General features: G+C 44.2%; 1 protein-coding gene and 1 pseudogene across 1 annotated transcript; one reads left to right on the top strand and one right to left on the bottom strand.

Moving 5' to 3' along the window:
• The first annotated feature begins 222 nt into the window (after positions 1 to 222).
• MRO (maestro) lies at positions 223 to 22103 on the top strand. The gene is given in 9 exon segments (XM_036245465.1): positions 223 to 252; positions 254 to 324; positions 584 to 703; positions 11933 to 12035; positions 13451 to 13597; positions 14623 to 14805; positions 20375 to 20530; positions 21474 to 21578; positions 21903 to 22103. Coding segments are annotated over 9 exon segments (969 nt in total). The 3' UTR covers positions 21957 to 22103.
• Positions 7212 to 7743, bottom strand: LOC118618382 (annotated as a pseudogene).
• Positions 22104 to 22345: the final 242 nt, after the last annotated feature.

Below are 22345 nucleotides of genomic sequence, written 5' to 3'. Positions count from 1 at the left end.
GTTTAAATCAGTCCTTTCAGGACCTGCGGTGTTTGTTGAGCAGGAAGGGAAATCAACAGTTAAAGCAATAGTTGGTTGTGCACCAGTCAGTCACAATGAGGCTGCTTGGCCTGGAACACAGAGTCCCATCCTTAGATTAAATGCGGCTCTAACAGAATTAAGGGAGGAAGCGGCACAGCTGCGGCTTTGTGCTGAGGCTGCCCGGAGCCCGTCCATTGAGAGATGCCGCCATCTAGTGGCGGCACGGGGGACCGGTACAGGGCAGAGCCGGTTCTCGTGGCGCAGAAGAGCCTCGGAACGCAGTCCTTTCTTTAGAAAGTGTGGGTAAGATCCGGAACGAGGGCAGGACAAGGGGGAAAGCTCAGCAAGGGGAAGGAGGAGAAACACCTCAGCACAGTTCGGGGAAGTAAAGGGCACACGTGTCACCGGAACACCCTTGTCGGTATCAGAGGACCATTCCCTCCCCCACCTCAATACCATCAAAACTTTGATTTTTTTCCCTTTCACTTTCCAACACTCTGTGCTGACCCGTTGTCCTGAACAGACTCTGCTTCACCTTCTTCATTCCCTTCTTCCGTGTTAGGAATTCAGGGCTGGGAAAATTGAGCCGAGTCATCCCAACTGGCTGGCACCCCAGGAACAGCAGCCCCTGGACCCGGGCTCCGGCGGCTGGCGCCAGCGCCTCGCCACGTGACAGCCGCAGGTAAGGGACAGCCCAGGCGGCGGCGCGCAGAGCCTCGGTCCGCGGGGCTCCCCGCTGCTTTCCCGACCTCATTCCGGTCACTGACATCTGAGCGAGTTGATGTTCTCTTTGCAAAACTGAAGTGGGCCATGTGGACCATGTAGCCTCCCCGCCCCGCTCCCCTGGCTTTTCCTTTTCACAAAGTATGTCAATCCAATCTTATCAGTCCACCTATGATCAAAACATAGATTGTAGAACATTATATTAAGTCGGCTAAGAGCTTCGGGTGGAGGGGACTGAAGGGAAGATACTAATGTTTCACACTGAAGGGTCTCTGTAGCCGGTCAGCACGGAGGACATTGTCTACGAGCTGGGCATGTCCTAGAATATAGTGATGGAAAGGACAGAGTTTAGGCTGGGACTCTGCTTTGCCACTACTGGTTATTGGACTTCAGGCGAGTTGTTTACATTACTCTAGGCCCCCACTCCCCTTCTTTTTTTTTTTTTTATACTCACCCGAGGGTATTTTTCCATTTTTTGTACAGATAGAGTGGGAGGGAGAGAGAGGAAGGAGAGAGAGAGGGAAACATCGACGTGAAGGGACACATCGAGTGGCTGCCACCCGCACGACCAACCAGGGCCGGGGACAAACTGCAACCGAAGTACGTGCCCTTAGCCGGAACCGAACCCGGGTCTCTCAGGACCGCAGGTCGTTGCTCTAACCGCTGAGCCAAACTGGCCAGGGCCCCCACTCCCCTTCTCTAAAATGGACATAATTAAACCTAATTCTCAAGATTATTGTGAAGATTGCATGAAATACAAAGGCCTCTTATTTGAGAGATTGAGACTGGATTTTCGAGAGTTAATGAAAGAAGCTGGTTAAAGCAGAGAATTATAAAGATGATACTTAGCTCAAATAGTTTATTTTACTCTAAAGTATAGAATTTCCTAATCTTTTACATAGGACCACAGCCTTTTCTTTGCATGTGTGTTCACTAGTTAGTGTTTTGTTTTTTTTTGAATTGTCTTTCTTGAATAAGCCACACACATAATCTTCGCTTGTGAGTTCTCGTTTTGGTTTCTTTCAATGTAGTGAGAATGTAAAGACATCTAGGAAGATGCTTATAAAGTCACTTTCTGCAGAAGCATTCATTCTAATTATAATATTCATTCCAGATTATTGAAACGTTTTCCAAACTTATACTGCCCACACCTCATTTGATAGCAATTTTTAACAGCTTCCCATTGTTGAATCTTTCCAAAACATTTGACCTTGCTTTCAGAGAAACGACTTTCTTTGTATTCTTATATTGCATGAGTTTGTGTAATATTTAAACTACACAGTTGCAATGACAAGTCCAGCTGGCATACACTGATTCTTGGTTAGCGTGCAAAGACTAGTGCAGCAGAAGTTGGGGGTGAATACTCGCAGTCACAGCATTGGTTGGTACAGTTCACAGAGGGCCTGGAAACTGGAAAGTTGGTTAAGCAGATGTCAGCTAAAGCAGCTTGTCCTGCAGTGAATATAAAGTGCTAAATGTAGTATCTAGTATATACATGTGTTCAATAAATAGTGCTATTAATGTTATTATTATCATCAATAAGTGCAGGGTTGAAAGGATTGTTAGAAATTAAATAGTTTCTTCCCCTCATTTTATAGATAAGATCAAAGTGTTTTGTAATTTTAACCTTTCTAGTATGTCTTTTGGCTTCCGTAAATAAAAGGATTATTGACCATAAACCTAATATTTTGATTCAGAAGGATTTAAATCTGCAAACGCACCTAGGAGTCAGCATAAAGCCCCAAACAGTCTTCTAAGTGACCCCAAACCCATGTCTGTTCAGGAAGGCCAGGTAGAACCTCAATGAGGCAAGGAGGCCAAGCTCCAGGGTCTGGGGGTGGTGAGAATGGGGGACAAGGCATTGGCATACTCAGGAAATAATAACTACAGGAAGAATTCATTGAAAAATGTGCACAGGGATACATGAAACTACAAGCAGAGCTAAGCCTTTGGGTTAAAGGTGGCCAGGTGGCCTTCCAGCCTCGGTCACACCAAACTATGCACCTGTGATGACCAGAGCAACTCATCAGAAAAAAAACTAGGAGGAAGTCCTTGTTTGTCATCATTTTGAATATTTCTTGACACTCCCTTTTGCCCAGCAAAGTTTCTGTTGAGAAAGCAGCTGACAGTCTTATGGGAGCTCCCTTGTTGTTAATCACTGCTTTTCTTTTACTACTCTTTGTCTTTAAACTTTGGCATTTTAATTACGATGTGTCTTGGTGTGGGCCTCTTTGAGTTCATTTTGTTTGGGACTCTCTGTGCTTCCTGGACTTGTATGTCTGTTTTCTTCACCAGGTTAGGAAAGATTTCAGTCATTATTTATTCAATTTTTTGCTCTCTCTCTTTCTCTCTCTCTCTTCTTCTGGCATCCCTATGATGTGAATGTTAGCATGCTTGATGTTGTCCCAGAGGCTCCTTATACTATCCTTATTCTTTTTATTCTATTTTCTTTTTGCATTCTGATTGGGTGTTTTCTGCTTCCTTATCTCCCAAATCATCTATTTGATTCTCTGCTTCATCTACTCTACTGTTGATTCTCTGTAATGTATTCTTCATTTTAGTTATTGTATTCTCCATATCTGACAGCTTCTTTTTTGTTTTCTATCTCCATTTTTATGTTTTCTATCTCCGGACCGCAGGTGGGCGCTCTAACCGCTGAGCCAAACCGGCCAGGGCTGTTTTCTATCTCTTTGTTGAAGTTCTCACTGAGTTTATCTAATTTTTCCCTAAGTTCATTGAGCATTCTTATAACTAGTATTTTGAACTCTACATCTGGTAGATTGCTTATCTCTCTTTTGTTTATTTTTTTTCTGGAGTTTTGTTCTGTTCTTTTATTTGAGGTATATTTCTTTGTCTCCTCATTTCGGCTGCCTCCCTATATTTGTTTCTGCGTATTAGGTGTAGCTGCTTCATCTCCCAGCCTTGGTAGTGTGGCCTTAGGTAGTAGGTGTACTGTAGGGACCCAGTGGCACAGCCTTCCTGGTCTGCTGGCTGCTCCAGGTGCTCCTTGCGTGGGTTGTGTGCACCCTCCTGTTGTAGTTGGGTCTTGATTGCTGTTGACATGTCAACGGGAGGGATTTACCCCCAGTCCAATTGGCTGCAAGGACTGGCCATGACCACCGTGGGGGATCTGCTGTGCAGAGGCTGGCCCCATGGAGCAGGACTTGCTTCAAGGAGACTCTGGTGCCTGCTAAATGTGTTGCTCATGGAGATGGCTGGGTGGTGCTTTGATGTGGTCTGAAGCTGTCTTCCAGATGTTCTGGCTCTGGGGTCTCCCAGGAGGTGCAGGCCAAGGTCAGCCTCTGCCTGTGCCCTTCCCAGGGCCAACTGGTATGAGCTACAGAGCAACCTCCAGATGGCTTTTCCTTGTACTGGGTTTGGAGGTGCCCAGGAGATGCCAAGCTGCAGGCTGCCACTAGTGCCAGCCCTGGGGCCATTTAACAAGAGGTACAGGGCATGCTGAGGCCAGATGCTACTTGTTTGAGATATTTTAGGAAAGTCCAAAGCATGAAACAAGACAAGACATTTGTATAGAAAAGTCACTGGAAATAGGCAGACAAGTTGCATAGGGTGGGGTCTCAGGGAATCACCAGGGTGGGGTGAACAGTGATCGCCAGGTTGGTGGAGCTCTGTAGAGGGCTCAGCGAAGGAGCAATGGCCTCTGCCGGCACTTCTGTCTGGAGAAAGCTGCCCCTCCAGCCCTCACCCTGAAACCGGACAGCTCAGTCCCTCCCTGTATGTCCCTGGTGTCTTTCGAGCTGCTGCCTCAGTGCTGGAGCTCAGAGGGAGTGAGTCTGAGTTAGTTCCTGTGTGAACCCTTTAAGAAGATCACCTGGAACTCAGCCCTCGGTCTCAGCCACAATCCCTGCTGGTTTTCAGTCAAAGGTTATGGGGACTTCTCTTCTTGGCACTGGAACCCTGGGCAGGGGGCCTTGTCTGGGGCTGGGACCCCTTACTCCTCAAGGGGGACCTCTGCAGCCGAGATATCCCTCCTGACATTTAACCACCACATGTGGGTGTGAGACCAGCCCGTGCATGTGTCTGCCAGTCTCCATGTGGCTTCTGTCTATCCTTAATTGTAGGACTCTGCTCAGCTAGATTTCAGGCTGTTCTGCATGGTGGTTGTTCTGTGGTCGAGGTGTAATTCCGATGTGGATTTAGGAGGAAGTGAGTACTGCGTTTACCTATACCACCATCTTGACTAGAAGCCATTTTGTTGGACTTTTTAAAAGACACTTTTTATTTAAGAATAGCATCCAAGAAGAGTACACCCATTGTAGTCTGTACAGCTCAATGTGATTTTCATTTTATTTTGAAAGTAAAATTCAATGTACTGCACAGTCATATGCCTTCAACCTTGTTCTCTGCAAAGACCCTGATGCCCCCCCCCCCACTTCCCCTGGGCCTTGGCTGCCCCTCTGACTCCAGGGCCTCCCCCATGCACGGCCTCAGGTTAACGGGGTATGCCAATTCTGGGCTCACTCCATCCCCAGTGCAGAGGTTTTTATATACCAGCGTGTGTGTAGCATCACGAGGCACCTTGTAAAAACATGCAGCTTGCAGACCCTGTGCTCCCTGGGACTCAGATCTGATAATTACGGGGAGGCCTGGAGTTTATAACAAGCACCCCAGGGAGTCTGATACAGAAGGTCCAGCCAACTGTGAGAACTGTTTTTTCTGCAGCAAAGATGAAGATGAGCCTGACAACCTGTGAGATTGAATTGGATCACAGATTTAATCTGGAGGCGGGGAGGCGGGGAGGTGGGGGGGGGGGCGGGAAGTGTTCACTAGCAGAGGTGGCGAGCTAGAGGTGAACCCTTGTGTGTGTGTCTAACCACTTGCTGACTCTCCCATGCAGAGTGCTCAGCTCTTGTTTTCTTTGCCCTGCTTGAAAGCCTTCCATGGCATTAAATTCTAGATGTGTCACTAAGAAGTGACAGGGCTGAATGCTTGGCTTCTTTTTTCCCCCCAACCATCAATGACATTTTATTTAAGAAGTTTTTTATCTATTACATAGGTATTAACTTTGTTTCTCTCATCATCACCCCCCCCCAAATAATAAAAAAGATTTTAAGAAATTTAACAGTCCTCGCCGGTTTTGCTCAGTGGTTAGAGCATTGGCCTGTGGACCGAATGGTCACGGGTTCAATTCCCAGTCAAGGGTATATACCTGGGTTGCGGGTTTGATCCCCAGCCCTGGTCAGGGTCATGCAGGAGGCAACCAATCAAAGTGTCTCTCTCACATCAATGTTTCTCTCTCTCCCTGCCTTCTGCACTATCTAAAAAAAAAAAAATCAACGGAAAAATATCCTTGGGTGAGGGTTGTCAACAACAACAAAACCTAAAGTCTTAGGTTTAAAAAAAACATAAGTGGTACTTCTCCTTTATGAGAAGTCTGCTTTTCAAGGCGAATTTATAGTCTGTCCTTATGCTCATTACAGATTTCCACTCCTTCCTGGGGGAAAGTATGGTCAATGTTTATGCTTCCTTTTAGTAAGTTCATTTCTTGATTATTACGCATTATCATTCCGCACTTCACACCTTCTTAGAAACTTGATTGTTGGATGCAGTCTTCATTTGGCAAAATCCAATGTGGCTTTGTGTGGGATGTCTGAGTGTCAGAAACAGCAGTGGGTAAATATATATGGGGATGCAGACATTCCCGGGAAGAAGAGGTGTTGGAGACCCAACTAGGGTGTGCACAGAGTTCAGAAGGCTGACAGACACTATCTGGTTTTGAATTCTGTGGCTGTCAACCACCAAAGACTGCAGTGTAGCCAGAATACAAATCTTCGCAGAAAGAAGTTTGGTTGGACACTGCGAAAGGATGGAATTGGCTTCATTTTGTCCCAAGTGTATCAGAGTGGGTACACGCAAGGAGGAGCAGTATGGGTCGTCTGCAGTGAGCAGTAACCTGTGTATGGTCATGTACGGGCAGTTCTGCAAATGCTCCGTCAACCTAGGCTCAGGGAGAAGTGAAAAGAAGCATCCTATTAAAATACTTTTCCAACCCTGGCTGGTTTTGCTCAGTGGTTAGTGTTGTCCCAAAGGCTGAGTATCTTGGATTTGATTCCTGGTCAAGGGCACGTGCTTGAGTTGCAGATTCGATCTCTGGCCCCGGTCAGAGTCGTGCAGGAAACAACTAATTGGTGTGTCTCTCTCATATCAATGTCTCTCTCTCTCTCTCTTCCTCCCTCCCTCCTTTTCATTCTCTCTAAAAAAAAGAAAAAAAAATCACAACACAATCAATGGAAAAATATCCTCAGGTGAGGATTAACAACAACAAAATAATAAAATAAAATACATTTCCATCTCTAACTCACCCAAGATGTCAGGCCTTCTTAGCTCCATGATTTACAAGGCCAAAATGAAGCTCAGCGTTATGTGTCATTCTGGTTCATCTGGAAGCTGGTTCACTGCGCCATCTAGAGGACCTGGTGTGCCCAAGAGAGCATCAAGGCAGAAAGCTATGCCTTGGAGATCTTCACATCATCCACAGGGCAGTCCTGGGAGTCTGTTTCCACCATTCCTACTCGGTTCACCATTCCTATACCATGGCACACCTGTCCTAAAATGGTGTGTTTGCTGTCAAGCCACTGGGTGGGAGGTAGGGTCACAAAGAACTGGCCCCTGTTGGTATCTGGCCCTGCTTTGGCCATTGCAAGAATCCAACCCCTGTGAACTTCAAGACTGGATGAAGTTCATCTTCAAATTGCTTGCCACAAATAGATGCACCATCTTGACCTCCCTGTGGGGTCACCTCCCTGGATCATAATTATTTGATGATTCTGTGGAATTTGGTGTCATTGTAGTAAGCTCGACAAGCCATCTCAGCAAAGTCCTTCCAGGTCTTTGGAGCACGCATCCAGTGGCGTTCCAGCACAGTGACCCCCATGCTGGTCTCCAAGTACATCTGGGCGGCTGGCAGGAATCCGGGGGATGGCTGCCATACTGGAGCCCGCAGAATCTTGCTCCCTGGATTCTTGGCTTCGGAAGCATGGAAAGCTGCCTTGGATGGCTGCAGCCCTCCCCGGCTCTGCTGATGCTACAAGAGGCGTGGAGTGTAAAGGACAGGGAACCAGGTTTGCTTTCCTCTCGATGGAGGAGAAGCTTCACGCATGACTTTCTCATGCCTCAGAACAGAGACGCCAACTGTTGATGAAGAGGCCTGTGCTCTCCTTGGTGAGTGGCTCTCAGCCTGAGGGAGCTTTGCTTCCTTTAAACTCCCACATCCATCGTCAGGCATCGCCAGCTCTGACCCGGAGCATTCGACCTCAGGAGAGGCAGGTTCTGTTGAAACAGAAGCTTGTGTGCAGAAAACCCCCAGAAAGAAACCTCCAAGCATAGGTTTTATTGTTGTTGTTGTATTTTTGTTTTGTTTTGTTTGCCTCTGTATGAATTTTAAACCCCTTGATTCTGGAGAGAAATGGCATTGCAATGCTGTGGTTTCATTCTCTTCATGCACCGGAAGCAGCCTCCCGGTGCCCCCGGGACTGGGTAGAAACGCAGTGTGAGGCCCTGCTTCAGATGTGCAGCACCCCCAGCTCTGGGGACCAGGCCTGGGAGCCGTGTGTTAACGAGTCCTCCAGGTGATTCGATGCACACTCAGATGTGAGAACGGCTGGCTGAATGTAAAGCTTAGGGGCATGTCTTTACTCAAACAAACAAAAAATCTCATTAATCGGTGGGGGTGCAATTCTCGGGGGTTCTATTTGGGCCCCTCATTGTAGTGGTGAGAGGAAATCTGCTGGCCAGAGCTGAAGGGGAACTCGAGGCGGGGGCTACGGGAGAAGAGGTATTTCCATGGACGTCTGCGGTGTCTTCTGACAAAGAGAACATTACCCAAACCACCAGGGGGGCAAAGATGGTGGAGAAACCAAATCCCCAGCACCTCCAGGTCAATCAGAGTCAAATGTCCCAAAGCACGAGCGTTTAACAGGACTGGGTTCTACCAGCTACCTGCATTTAAATAAGTTGAAGACTCAACAATAATCAGTGGGGTGGCCAGTTATTCCGGTTTGTCCAGGAAACCCCTCAGGCTCAGGCAAACCAAGGTCACTAGTCACCTAATTCAGTGACTGTCCATTGGAATTACATGGTGAGCTTTAAAAGTGACTGCTGCCTGAGCCCCCCTGCAGAGGCGATGGACGTCATTTAGGTGCAGCCCGGGTGTTAGGCGGAGTAGAAGTCCCTTAGGAACTCTGGTGCCACCAGGGCTGAGAACCACTGCAGCCATTTGTCTGTCATTTCTGCTACTGAAAATATTTTAAGCCAAAACAAACAAGGCAGTGGTTCTGATGAAGTTGGACACACCATAGGTATTCTACCCCTAGGTATATACCCAAAATAATTGAAAGTAGATACTCAAACAAATGCCAATGTTCATAGTAGCACTACTCACACACCATATACAGAAACTGACCAAAAATGAGTCAACAACCTAAACATAAAACTATAAAAATCTTAGAAGAAAACATAGGGATAAACCTTTAGGACCTTGGATTTGGCAATGGATTCTTAGCTATAACACTAAAAGCATGAGCAACAACACTGAAAATAGATAAATTAGACTTCATCAAAATTAAAAACTGTTGTATATTAAAAGACATTGTTAAGAAAGTAAAAAGACAACCTACAGAGGGAATAAGATTTGTAAATCATATGTCTAAAAGGGTCTATTATCCAGACTATATAAAGAACTGTACAACTCACAAGCAAAAAGATCAACAACTCACTAAGAAAATGGGCAAAGGATTTGAATAGACATGTCTTATAAAAAACAAACAAACTCACAAATCACCAACAAGCACATGAAAAGATGCCATTAGTCACCGTGGAAGTACAAATCAAACCCATAACATAACATTTCATACCTGCTAGGATGGATATAATAATAATTTAAAGCTCTGGACAGTGTGGCTCAGTTGGTTGGAACATTATCCTGTGCACCAAAAGGTTGCAGGTTCAATTTCCAGTCAGGGCACATACCTAGGTTGCAGGTTCAATCTCTGGTCAGGGTGCATACAAGAGGCAACCAATTGATGTTTCTCTTTTCACACTTATGTTTCTCTCTCTCTCTCTCTCTCTCTCTCTCTCTCTCTCTCTCAAATCAGTGAAAAACATGTCCTCCTGTAAGGATTTTTTTAAAAAGCTGAAAAATAACAATTGTTGGTGATATGGAGAAATTATAATCTTTGCGCATTGCTGGTAGAAGTGTAAAATGGTACAGCCACTGTGGAAAACAGTTTGGTGGTTCCTGAAAAAATACCACCTGAATCAGCAATTCTACCCCTAGGAATATACCCAAAAGAATTGAAAGAAGATACTCAAACAAATGCCAATGTTCATAGCAGCACTACTCACAAAAACCAGAACGTGAAAACAACCTAAGTGTTGGTCAGCAGATGAATGGATAAACAAAATGTGGTATATCCATGTAATGGAATATTGCCCAGACATGAAAAGGAATGAAGTACCAATATGTGCTCCAACATGGATGAACCTCAAAAACATTATGCAAAGAGAAAGAAGCCAGATACAAAAGGTCACGATATTGAATTATTCCATTTATATAGAATATCCAGAACAGATAAATTCATAGAGATAGAAAGCAGATTAATGGTTGCCAGTGGCTGGGGTGAGGGCAGAATGGAGGGACACTTCTTAATAGGTATGGGTTTCCTTGTTGGGTGATGAAAATATTTAAGACTAAATAGAGGTGGTGGTTGTACAACACTGTTAAAATAGTTGATTGTATGTTATCTAGACTTCACCTCAATAAAAAATTTAATGGTTTACTCTTATCTGCAATACAATTGAAACTAAACTCTTCAGTGGTCAAAGTCCTTCACAGCTGATCTTGACTTCCTGTCGCCTTATCTTCTACCACTCTCCCATTTTAACCACTACTGTGATACTAACTACCTGTTCATGGGATCCCAGTGAAAACCCAACATGTCAGACACGCTCTGCCCCTCTTTGAAAGCTCACCCACATGCCTTGGGTGCTCTCTGCCAGCCGCTCCAGCCACAGTGTTCTCTTGATTCTTGTAGCTCTTAACCTTATACTCATACTCAAAGGTGGTCCTGGGACCAGCAGCATTGGTGTCCCCTGGGAGTTTATCAGAAAGGCAGAAACCGGTGCCCCCACCCCAGACTCAGTGGAGTCCAAACCAGCATTTTAACAAGATCCTCTGGTGATTCGCGTGCACGTTCTAGTCTGAGTAGCACAGGTTTATACTAGTTGGCCTCAAATTAGGCTGTAGGTCAGCATCACTTTGTGAGCTGTACTTACTAATAATATTCATTTTAAATAATAGAGACACGTGGTTAAATGACAAACTATATATTTTAAAGTAGTGGAAAAGTAAGTCTCCTTCCTACCTCAGTTGCTCAGAGTTCTACCCTACAGGCAATTTTTGTTCAAATTTCTTGGATATCCTTCCCCGTTCTGTGCATATGCAAGCATATGTTGATTTCCCTACCTCAATTTGTGTTCACACAGATGGGGTAGCACACTTACAGGCTGACCTGCACTTTTCACTCAACAGTATATTTTGGAGATCATTTTAGCTCACATAGACTTGCACAATATTTTTTTTAATGGTAGCCATCCTGTAGTTGTATAGCTGTGGTGTATATGTGTAATTTCTTTATAGTACACTATTAAAGGACATTTTGTTGTTTATTACAGACTCTGGTGCCTATCCTTTGTGAATGTCTTTGAGCATATGATGTGTTAATGTATGAAAGATTTGCTGCAAGATATGTGCATTTTAAAAATTGTAAGAGATATAAAAATCTCCTCTAAAAAGCAGAACCAATTTAGTTCCTTGGGGAGCCTTGAAGAATGTTTCAGGCTACTTTTTACTTCAACTCTCTATGGGTGGGACCCAGAATCTGTGTTTTATTTCTATGGTGATTCTCACACAAGAAGACTGTGGGGTGGGCTGGGAACCAGGGGTAGACCATCTTGAACTCTGTACTGTGATTCCTTTTGGTCTGCCTCAAATTGCTCTTTATCTTTTTATGTGACTGTTTAATCTCCTTACCAAGGTGACAGGTTCATAAGGACAGTCCTCAGAGGTGTTGCTTCCTTATATTCTTACTCGACACAGAGCTTTGTATGATGATGCTTGTTGACAATGAGGCTTTGAAAAGTGTTAGTAGCTCATATATTTTTTTTATAGTTCCATGGACCAAATGCAGAGAAAAGTTCTGGGAAAGCCCCTTTCCATCCCCACCGGCCAGCCCAAGAGGAAAAGGACATCAGTGATATCTTTCTTTTCCAAGGTCTGACACAAACTATTACGAATGAATGTCCCTTCCCAGCAGCCGCTTTGTAACCTGTGTGCTTGCCTGGTCTGCATTAGTTCAGCTGGCTCCACTGAGGTTCCTTCTTCTGGAAAGTGTCTAATGATAGTTCCTTAAACATGGACAGAATGTTTATAGAATAGCAAGGAGACAAGTTGAAACAAATTTAGCTTGCTCTGAAATTAATGATGAAAATATAGAGTGAACTGCAAGGAATATTCAGAGATAATGACGGGACTTGGTGATCACCCAAACACCAAATAGGGCTGTCGATCCAGTCTCCAGCTCCCCACCCCACCCCATTACTAAGGATGGCGAAGAGGAGGCTTCTTCTTGGATCTTGTCTGCATCTTGTATTGTCCTGGTCCTGGCACCAGTACATGTTGCCATGGTCTGTGCTGTGCGGACCCCCGAGGCCTTCCTGGTATCAGGGCTCATAAGCCCCCTGTGGAGGTAACCCATCTCTTGCCCCAGTGTCACTTACAGTTCAGTCCTTTGAAGTGCAGGTTTCTGCACCAGCCACACATAATTGCCCAATTTTTCATTTTTTAAATGCATTTCTTTTTCTAATCTTTATTGCTCAGATGCATGTATTCTGGGGTGGGACATCCTTCGGGTGCCCTGAAATATGTGTAGATGTGCTTTGCTATTGCATCAAATGCTGTTGAGAAGTTGAGGAACATGAGGACTGAGAACTGACCCTTAGATTTAGCCACACTGGGGACAGGTGAGGGAGGCCATCAACCTGATTGCAGAAGGCTCAAGGGAGAGTGGAGAGGAAGTGGAGAAAGCAAGTACAGGCATGTCTTTCGATGTGTTTGGTTACACAGTAGAGCAGAGAAACTGGTGGAGGAAGAAGGGTTCAGGAAGCTCTTTTCTTTGAGAGGAGAGGAATACAGAGAGCCCTGTCCTGTGAAAGGGGCCCCTCTTCTCAGCTCAACCAGCTCTTCCAAATACCCCTTTCTTCTCCGATCTTCCAAACCTCAGCTGGCCTGTCCACAACCCCCAGACCTCCGCCAGCACCAGGTCTGCATTATTTTTCTTTACTCCTTTCTTCTTCCTCCACCAATTTCTTCATTATGTAGATCAAACTACATAAATATAGAGGGTGGAGCAAAAGTAGGTTTATAGTTGTGAGTACTCAAAGCACAGTTTATTCTTGTATTTTTATTAATTACTGTGTTATTTTCCATATGAACATCTGTAAACCTTCTTTTTCCCCACCCTGTAGTTCCAGCAAAAAAAAAAAAAAAAAAATCATGTGTCTTTAGATGGAGAAAGAAGGTGTAAAATTGAGCTGGCAACATAGGATTTTGCCTAGAGGGAGGGATTGGGGTTGGGTTGGGTATGACTCTGGACACTCCTGAATCAACACATTTTGATTCACCCCCCAGGTCTCTTGGAAACTGAGGTTCCAGAAGTGGGAGCCCCTGAAGAATGTGTTTTTCATCTTGGCAGAAAGAGCCCGGGACCCCAGTGCTAAAAAGCGTCACATGGCGATGAGAGGCGTAGGGACCATGGTCTGTGAGAACCCTGACAAGGTAGGAAGAGAAGGTGGCCTGGAGTCCCCAGGACTGGCATATGGCACCTCGTGTACTAGTTATTTCTGCTCTGTAACAGAGCACCACAGACCTGGCATTTATTAGCTTGCAGTTCTGGAGTCAGGAGTCCAGACACAGCTTAGCTGAGTCCTCTGTCCAGGGTCTCACAAGGCTGCAGTCAAGGTGTGGGCTAGATCACATTCCTTTCTGAAGCTCAGGGTCCTTTTCCTAGCTTATATGGCTGTTGCAAGAATTCAGTTCCTTCCAGTTGTAGGACCAAGGTCCCTGTTTCCTTGATTGCTGTCAGCCAGGGGCCACCCTTAGCTCTTAGCAGCGCCCACTCACGTGGTAGCTTACTTCTTCGGGGTCAGCAGAATAGTGTCACTCACTCCTCTCTGCTAAGGAGTCTTACATAATGTAAGTAACCATGGGAATGACACCTCATGAGTGTTGTCATATTCAATAGGCTAGAAGTCAGTCACTGGTTCCTTCCACACTCATAGGAAAAGAGATTATACAAGGACATGACTGAGTTGGGGTCATTTTAGGGTCATCACACCTCAGTATTATCAGGCTTGGGGAATGGAGTTGCAGGCAGGGTTAGCATACAGCTGGACATCACCTCTTTGGTGAATTCAGTTTATTTTCTAATAATTTATGCTTGTTTAGTAAAGAATATTTTTCCTACCTCCTCCTTTAGCATCTGTCAACTTTAGTGACTATTTCATCCTGTCCCCAGTATGTCTCAGAAAACTAGATTATCCAGTACACCTTGACATGCCCTGCCTAGCCTCATCCACCCATGGGCCTCTCTCCAGATCACTCTCTGCTCGCCTTCAAAGACTGACTTGGGCTCTTGGGTCAGGTTAATGGAAGCATTTTGATGAGAGTTGTGACAGATCCTGAATAAAACTATAATCTCTTGGTTCAAGTGCAAGGTTGTTGGGCAATTAGAAATGGAGCTACTTTTCAACTCATGGGGAGGAATTTCTGTGCTACTAATGGTTTTTAAACCTTGATAACAGGTGAGAAAGTATAAGAAAATTGTCCTAGACCTGCTGGTGCATGGATTGTATGATCCCATGAGTTCCGAAGTCATCCACGAGAGTATGAAGATTCTGACCATCATCCTGGGCAAGATCCAAGGAAAAGGTCTGGGCTCCTTCTTCGTAGATATCACTCTTCAGACCAGGACACTACTAGATGACGTAAGTGGGACAACTCAGAAAAAGTGGAAATCAGAGTGAAGTTAGAAATGTGAGACCTGGGTGGTGTGTTGCTCAGGGAATAAGATCTCTTATTCACATATTTATTAACACATCTTTTTTAAATTAAATTTATTGGGATGACATTGGTTTATAAGATTATATAGGTTACAAGTGTACAATTCTATGATACATCATCTGTATATCGCATTGTGTTCTCACCACCCAAAATCAAATCTTCTTCCATCACCTTATACTTGGCTTCTTTTACCTTTTACTACCCCTCACCTCCCTTCCCTCTGGTAACCACTATACTGTTGTCTGTGTCTATGAGTTTCACTTTTATATCCCACATATGAGTGAAATCATATGTTTTTTAGTTTTTTCTGGCTGACTTATTTCACTTAGCTTAATATTCTCAAGGTCTATCCATGTTGTCACAAATGGCAGTATTTCATCCTTTCTTATGGCTGAGTAATATTTCATTGTATATATGTACCACATCTCCTTTACCCAATCCTCTATCGAAGGACACTGGTTGTTTCCATGCCTTGGCCACTGTGAATAATGCTGTAATGAACATAGGGGTGCATATATCTTTGTAAATACATGTTTTCAAATTTTGGGGGTAGATACCCAGAAGAGGGATTGCTGGGTCATATGGTAGCTATTCTTAATTTTTTGAGGAACCTTCATACTGTTTTCCATAGTGGCTGCACCAGTTTACATTCCCACCAGCAGTGAATGAGGGTTCCCTTTTCTCTACAACCTCGCCAACACTTGTCATTACTTGTCTTGTTCATAATAACCGATGTAGCAGGTATGAGGTGGTATCTCATTGTAGTTTTGATTTATATCTCCCAAATAGCTAGTGAAGTTGAGCATCTTTTCATATATTTGTTGACCATTTGTATGTCTTCTTAGGAGAAGTGTCTGTTCAGGTCCTCTGCCACTTTTTAATTGAATTGTTTGGTTGGTGTTGAGTTGTATGAGTTCATTATATGTTTTGGATATTAACTCCTTGTCAGAGCTGTTGTTTGCAAATATCTTCTCCCATTTGGTTGCCTTTTTGCTTTGTTGGTGGCTTCTTTTGCTGTGCAGAAGCTTCATGTTCATGGAGTGGAAGAATCAACATAGTTAAAATGTCCATATTACCTAAAGCAATATATAGATTTAATGCAATCCCCATCAAAATCCCAGTGATGTATTTTAAAGAAATAGAACAAAAACCGTCAGATTTGTATGAAACCACAAAAGACCCCCAAATAGCAAAAGCAATCCTGAGGAAAACAAAGACAAAAATGAAACTAGAGGTAACACACTACCTGACTTCAAATTATACTACAGAGCTATGATCATCAAAACAGCATGATATTGGCAGAAAAACAGACACACAGACCAATGGAATAGAATTGAGAGTTCAGAAATAAAACCACATGTATATGGGGTAACAATTTTTGACAAAGGAGCCAAAAATGTGAAATGGAGAAAAGAAAGCCTCTTCAGCCCTGGCCGGTTTGGCTCAGCGGTTAGAGTGTCAGCCTGCGGTCTAGAAAGACCTGGGTTTGGTTCCCGCTAAGGGCATGTACCTCAGTTGCAGTTTGCCCCCGGCCCTGGTTGGGTTGTGAGGGTGGCAACCACTCAATGTATCCCTTTCACGTCGATGTTTCTCTCTCTCTCTCCCACTCTATCTGAACAAAATGTCAAAAAAAAAAAAAGAAAGAAAGCCTCTTCAATAAACAGTGCTGGAAAAATTGGACAGCCACATGCAAAAAAATCAAACTAGATTACAATTTGTCTCCAGGTACAAAAATTAATTCAAAATGGATCAAAGACCTAAATATAAGATCTGAAACAATAAATTACATAGAAGAAAACATAGGTACTAAACTTATGGACCTTCAGCTTAGAGAAGATTTTATGAATCTGACCCCAAAGGCAAGGGATGTAAGGACAAAAATAAATGAATGGGACTATATCAAACAAATCTCATTAAGAGATTAGTACTGTGTTGAGGGTTGTGGAAGACATAAAGAAGAATGAGATTATCCCAACACTACTCCTCAAGTTATCATTGTAATAGAGAAGTGAAGATATGTACATTGATGGTGATGATGATGATGATGATGGTGATGATGATGGCAACAATACCAGTATGTGTTCAGTGCTCTCTTATAAAGGTAACAATAACAATAGTTAGCATCTAGTAAGCCCTTACTGTGTGCCAGGCATGGTGCTAGGCAATTTACATGGATTATATCACATCTTCTTCACAATAACCCTATGAGGTAGGCACTGAGGAAACCAAGGCACAGATAGGTTAGGTAACTTATCCAAGGTTCACAGAGCCAATAAGTGGTGAAACCAGGCTCTCTGACTACAAGGCCTGTACTCTTAACTGCCAGGTGACGAGACAAGCTGAGCAAAAAGTACTCTGATGAAACTGTTAAAACTCTAAGATGCCTTCCTTTTATTTTTATTTTTATTTTTTTATTTTATTTTTATTTTTTTATTTTATTTTTATTTTTTTATTTTTTTAATTTTTTATTTTTTTATATGAATTTTTATTTATTTTTTTGTTACAGATATTTTACCTTTTTACCCCATTGGCACCCCCCACCCTACCCCCCCCCTCCACCCTGTCCCCGGCTTAGTTGTCCATGTCCATTGGTCATGCATACATGCATATAAGTTCTGTGGTTTATCTCTTCCCACCCTCCCACCCCCCATTCCCTCACCCCCCATCCCCTCTTCTGAGGGATGTCAGTCTGTGCCCTACTTCCATGTGTCTGGGTCTACTGTATTCCTCAGACTGTTATGTTCATTATATTCCATATATAAGTGAGATCATGTGGTATTTGTCTTTTTCTGCTTGGCTTCTTTCACTTAGGATAATACTTTCCAGGTCCCTCCATGTCATCTCAAAGGATAAGAGATCTTTCTTTCTTACAGCTGCATAGTACTCCATTGTGTATATGTACCACAGCTTTTTTATCCATTCGTCTACTGGTGGACACTTGGGCTGTTTCCAGATCTTAGCTATTGTAAATAGTGCTGCTATGAACATGGGGGTACATATATTCTTCCTGATTGGTGTTTCAGGCTTCTTAGGGTATATTCCTAGAAGTGGGATCACTGGGTCAAATGGAAGTTCAATTTTTAATTTTTTGAGGTAGCACCATATTGTTTTCCATAGCGGCTGCACCAGTCTGCATTCCCACCAGCAGTGTATTAGAGTCCCCTTTTCTCCACATCCTCGCCAACACTTGTTGTTTGATGATTTGTTGATGGCGGCCGTTCTGACAGGTGTGAGGTGATACCTCATTGTTGTTTTAATTTGCATCTCTCTGATGATTAGTGATGTTGAGCATTTCTTCATATGTCTTTGGGCCATTTGTATGTCCTGTTTGGAGAGGTGTCTATTCAGCTCCTCTGCCCATTTTTTAATTGGGTTCTTTGTCTTCCTTTTGTGGAGTTGTATGAGCACTCTATATACATTGGAAATTAACCCCTTATCTGATACATCATTGGCAATGATGTTCTCCCATACAGTGGGTTGCCTTTCCATTTTGATGATTGTTTCTTTTGCTGTGCAGAAGCTTTTTAGTTTGATGTAGTCCCATGTGTTCATTTTCTCCTTTATTTCTGTTGCCTTAGGTGATGTATCAGTGAAAATTCTGCTCCGTATGATGTCCGAAAGTTTGTTGCCTACATTTTCTTCTAGAATTTTTATCGATTCACGGGTCACATTTAAGTCTTTTATCCATTTTGAGTTTATTTTTGTGTATGGTGTAAGTTGATGGTCTAGTTTCATTTTTTTGCATGTAGCTGTCCAATTTTCCCAACACCATTTATTAAAGAGGCTGTCTTTACTCCACTGTATGCTAAGATGCCTTCCTTTTAAACTAATGTTAGCCTGCTGAGGTTTCTCTCTCTCTCTCTCTCTCTCTCTCTCTCTCTCACACACACACACACACACACACACACACAGCAGTGAAGACAATGCAACACTGAAGCCATTTCTGTATGTCCACATGGAACCATATCTTAAAATGCTTCACCAAATGATCAGTGGTGTTCAGTCTTGCCAAGTCTCTGCGACCCCCGGTTCTGGTGTTCCTTTTGCCCGAGGAACCCCATCCCAGCCCTGTTCCATCTGGTTCACCCGGAGCTGGACAGGACCAGGAAGCACCGATATAAAAGTCCTGCACCAAGAGTCAGCAGACTTGATTACTACCCTGGTTCTCTGTTACCTGATGATGGTACTCTGGCCCTTGGTCTCCTCACCCGGGAAGGGAGATTCTTGAACCAGACAGCTCACCTTGGAGAGGAGGAAAGGGCTGAACCCACTGACGTGCACGCAGGGACAAACCAGCCAGTAGGGCTAAAAGCAGGGAGAGTTAGTTGGCCGGGCCTCAGGGAGTCAACATAACTGGTATTTCCACCAGGCATAGGGAAACTCAGACCAAAGTTAAAGACAGATGACTTGGCAAAGATGCTGGGAGTAATAAAAAGGGAATGGACATATGAATTATGATGCAGCCCCCTCCCCCCCCAAAAAAATCCTGTATGTATGACGTAGAAAGAGCTCCCAGATATATTGTCATTGGAAACATCAAGGGCAGAACAGTGGTGTTATGCTTCCATTTATATAAAAACGTGGCAAAGCTCTATGTAATGTGTGCTTTTTCTTAATTTTCTGGAGGGATACACGCAAAACATATACCATTGTTAGCTTGTGGGGAGGAAAATTTCATGGCAGGGGGAGAGAGGTAGAAAAGAGAGAAAAGAGACCGTTTTTTTAATCCCCACCCGAGGAAAAGGTTTTTTTATTGATTTTGAGAGAGAGAAAGAGAGAGAGAGACATCGATAGGTTGCTCCCTGTACACATCCCGACCGGGGATTGAACCCACAAACTGGGTATGTGCCCTGACTGGGAATCGAACCTGCAGCCTTTTGGTGCATAAGACAATGCTCCACCCAACTGAGTCACCTGGCCAGGGAGAGCCTTACGCCTTACTTTTTTTTTTTTTTTTTCCTCTTTATTGATTTTAGAGAAAGAGGAAGTGAGAGGGAGAGACAGATAGAAACATCGACAAGAGAACATTGATTGGCCGCCTCCTGCATGCTGCATGCCATCCACTGAGGATTGGGCTCACAACCTGGACATGTGTCCTGACCAGGAATCGAACTGGCAACCTCTTGGTGTATGGGTCGACGCTCAACCACTGAGCCACACCGGCCGGACGAGCCTTACTTTTTAAAATAAATCTTTCTGGTTATTTTGAATTTTGAACCATGTAAATGAATTGTATCTCTAAAACATAAGTAATGAAGAAAAAAGCCAGAAAGTTGGAAGTAGCACTAGTGATCCCCAAGTCTAATCCTCTTGTCTGTTGGCAAAAAGGTTCATTGAAGATTCAGCCCCTCTCCATCCCACCCCCCACCCCAGCCAGCTAAGCGCTGTGCACTGGATCTGATGGCCCCCCTGTAACATGTTGTGATTTTCTCTGGTGCAGTTACCTTTAGTACTGACCTGGGTTTTGTTGTTTTGCTCACGGGGAACCCACAGGAGAACGACAGCCTGAGATACTTGGCCTTTGTCTTGTTCGGGCAATTGCCTGCCTTTGCTGGGCGGAAATGGAAGAAATTTTTTACCAATCAAGTTAAGCAGACTCAAGATTCCCTCCTGATCCACTTACAGGATAGAAATCCCCAGGTTGCCAAGGTAAGTCTGTGACCCTCCAGCCAGCCATAAGAAATCTCCGACCGTTGTAAGGGAGTCCTGATGCCGCCCCGTTGAGTTGAGATGCCAGACTCTCAGCTCCCACCAGTTCAGTTATAAACACGTAGCGGCATATCCATGTGAATCCTGGAAAAAGTGCCCCCTCCACGTGAGAGTTATTTTTCATTTGCTCCTGCTCCACCTGCCCGATCCAGCACCTGTCGATGCTAGATGAGTTCAGGTAAATGGAAGGCAGGGGCAGAGAGGCTCAGGGTTAAGCCGTGGGCAGCCGTCCTCATGATGAGGGTATTTATTCATGCCTGTGAGCTTTTGTCATTGCACTTAGTATAGACTTTCTATCCCCCCCCCCCACCAGCTCCCCAATTCCCTGTGGAGCTTTTGTTTTATTCTTGGAGAAATGTGTCCTAACAGGGTTGGATCAGCCTCAGGGCTGCTTTGAAGTTGAACTGGGTGAGTGTTTCAAAACTATTGGGAACAAAGGGTTCCACAAACCACTTGTCTTTAATTTAGAGAGAGAGAAAGAGAGAGAGGGGAGGGAGGGAGAGAGAGAGAGATTAGACTTAAGAACCCAGTACCACTTTGATGGGACCATAACAGAGCCTGTGGTAAACTATAAAGCTATGCCCTTCCCACCAGCCCCAAATTATAGACATGGTCGTTTTATAAGCATAAATCCTTTGAGGTTCAGGTTTGCAGACTTCCTGGAGGTCACTTTCACACTGTCAGTGGCCCCCAGACAACAGAAGATTGGGTACAATCCTCTTCCTTGGTTGGGATGAAAGAATCCCCTAGAAAAGTATATGGTTGTCTAACCACGATGTTGTACACCTGAAACTAATACAAAATAACACTGAATGTAAGCTGTAATTGAAAAAAGAATTCTCGAGGCTTTTGGACAGTAAGATGGGAATATTCTTCTCCTCAGGCTTGCAAAGCCACGGTTCGAGCCTGCGCTCCGTTTCTGAGGCAAAGGAAGGAACACAGCTTCCCGAGCGACGATCAAAGGAACCGCAAGCTCTGCAGGCAGCTGGTGAGTGAGCGTAGGAGAGGATCCTCCCAGGGTGCCCGGTGTTGATGTGGAAAGTAGCTGGGCGCACCGGGGAGTTTGTCCCCATAAATTTCAGTTGCAATTGACCCATAATGTAACAGAAGTGACAAAACGCCTGGAAGATTACACACAAAATCTATCAGCAGTTCCAGTCCAGGTCATCTGATGGGCGCAGGCAAGGATGCCCCCAGCTTGAGAATCCGAAGCCCGCCTGTCCTCAGGCTCTGCACTGGACAATCGTGTACTCCCTCTGTGGGAGGTTTGCTCACTCCCTCCCTCACGTGTTCCTTTGTTCATTTCTTTCAGAGCCACTGTCATCCAGAGCTCCTGCAGTACTTCTACGCAAATAAAATTCTGTAAACGCAGAGCCGCAGGGACATGCTTCCGTGAACACATTGCAGGAGGGCTGATATCCCCCTCTTCTGACTCCCCAGATGCTTCTGCCTGCCTCCTGTGATTGCAATAGAAAAGGGGGTGTTGGGAGAGCAATGGATGGCAAAAAGAATACTGCAGAATCGTATAATTATATCCAAAGTAAATCTAAATTGCTTTCACAGATGTCAGTTTCTCCCCATGCAAATGTGATGAGAAGGTACATACTTTCTTTAAAGTATTTAAAGTCTTTGTTGATTCTGTGCTTTTTTCCCCAGCTTTTTCCTAAAGTTCACTGCTGTTCCCTCTTTTATTTTAATTTCAGAGGCTTAGAAGAATAACGATTACCATATTTTTAAAAAATTTGCTATTGAAAC

Source organism: Molossus molossus, unplaced genomic scaffold (assembly GCF_014108415.1).
Source record: "Molossus molossus isolate mMolMol1 unplaced genomic scaffold, mMolMol1.p scaffold_m16_p_6, whole genome shotgun sequence".
NCBI lineage: Eukaryota > Metazoa > Chordata > Mammalia > Chiroptera > Molossidae > Molossus > Molossus molossus.
Note: the sequence above shows the minus strand (reverse complement) of the source record. Positions and strands in the feature narration are given on the sequence as shown.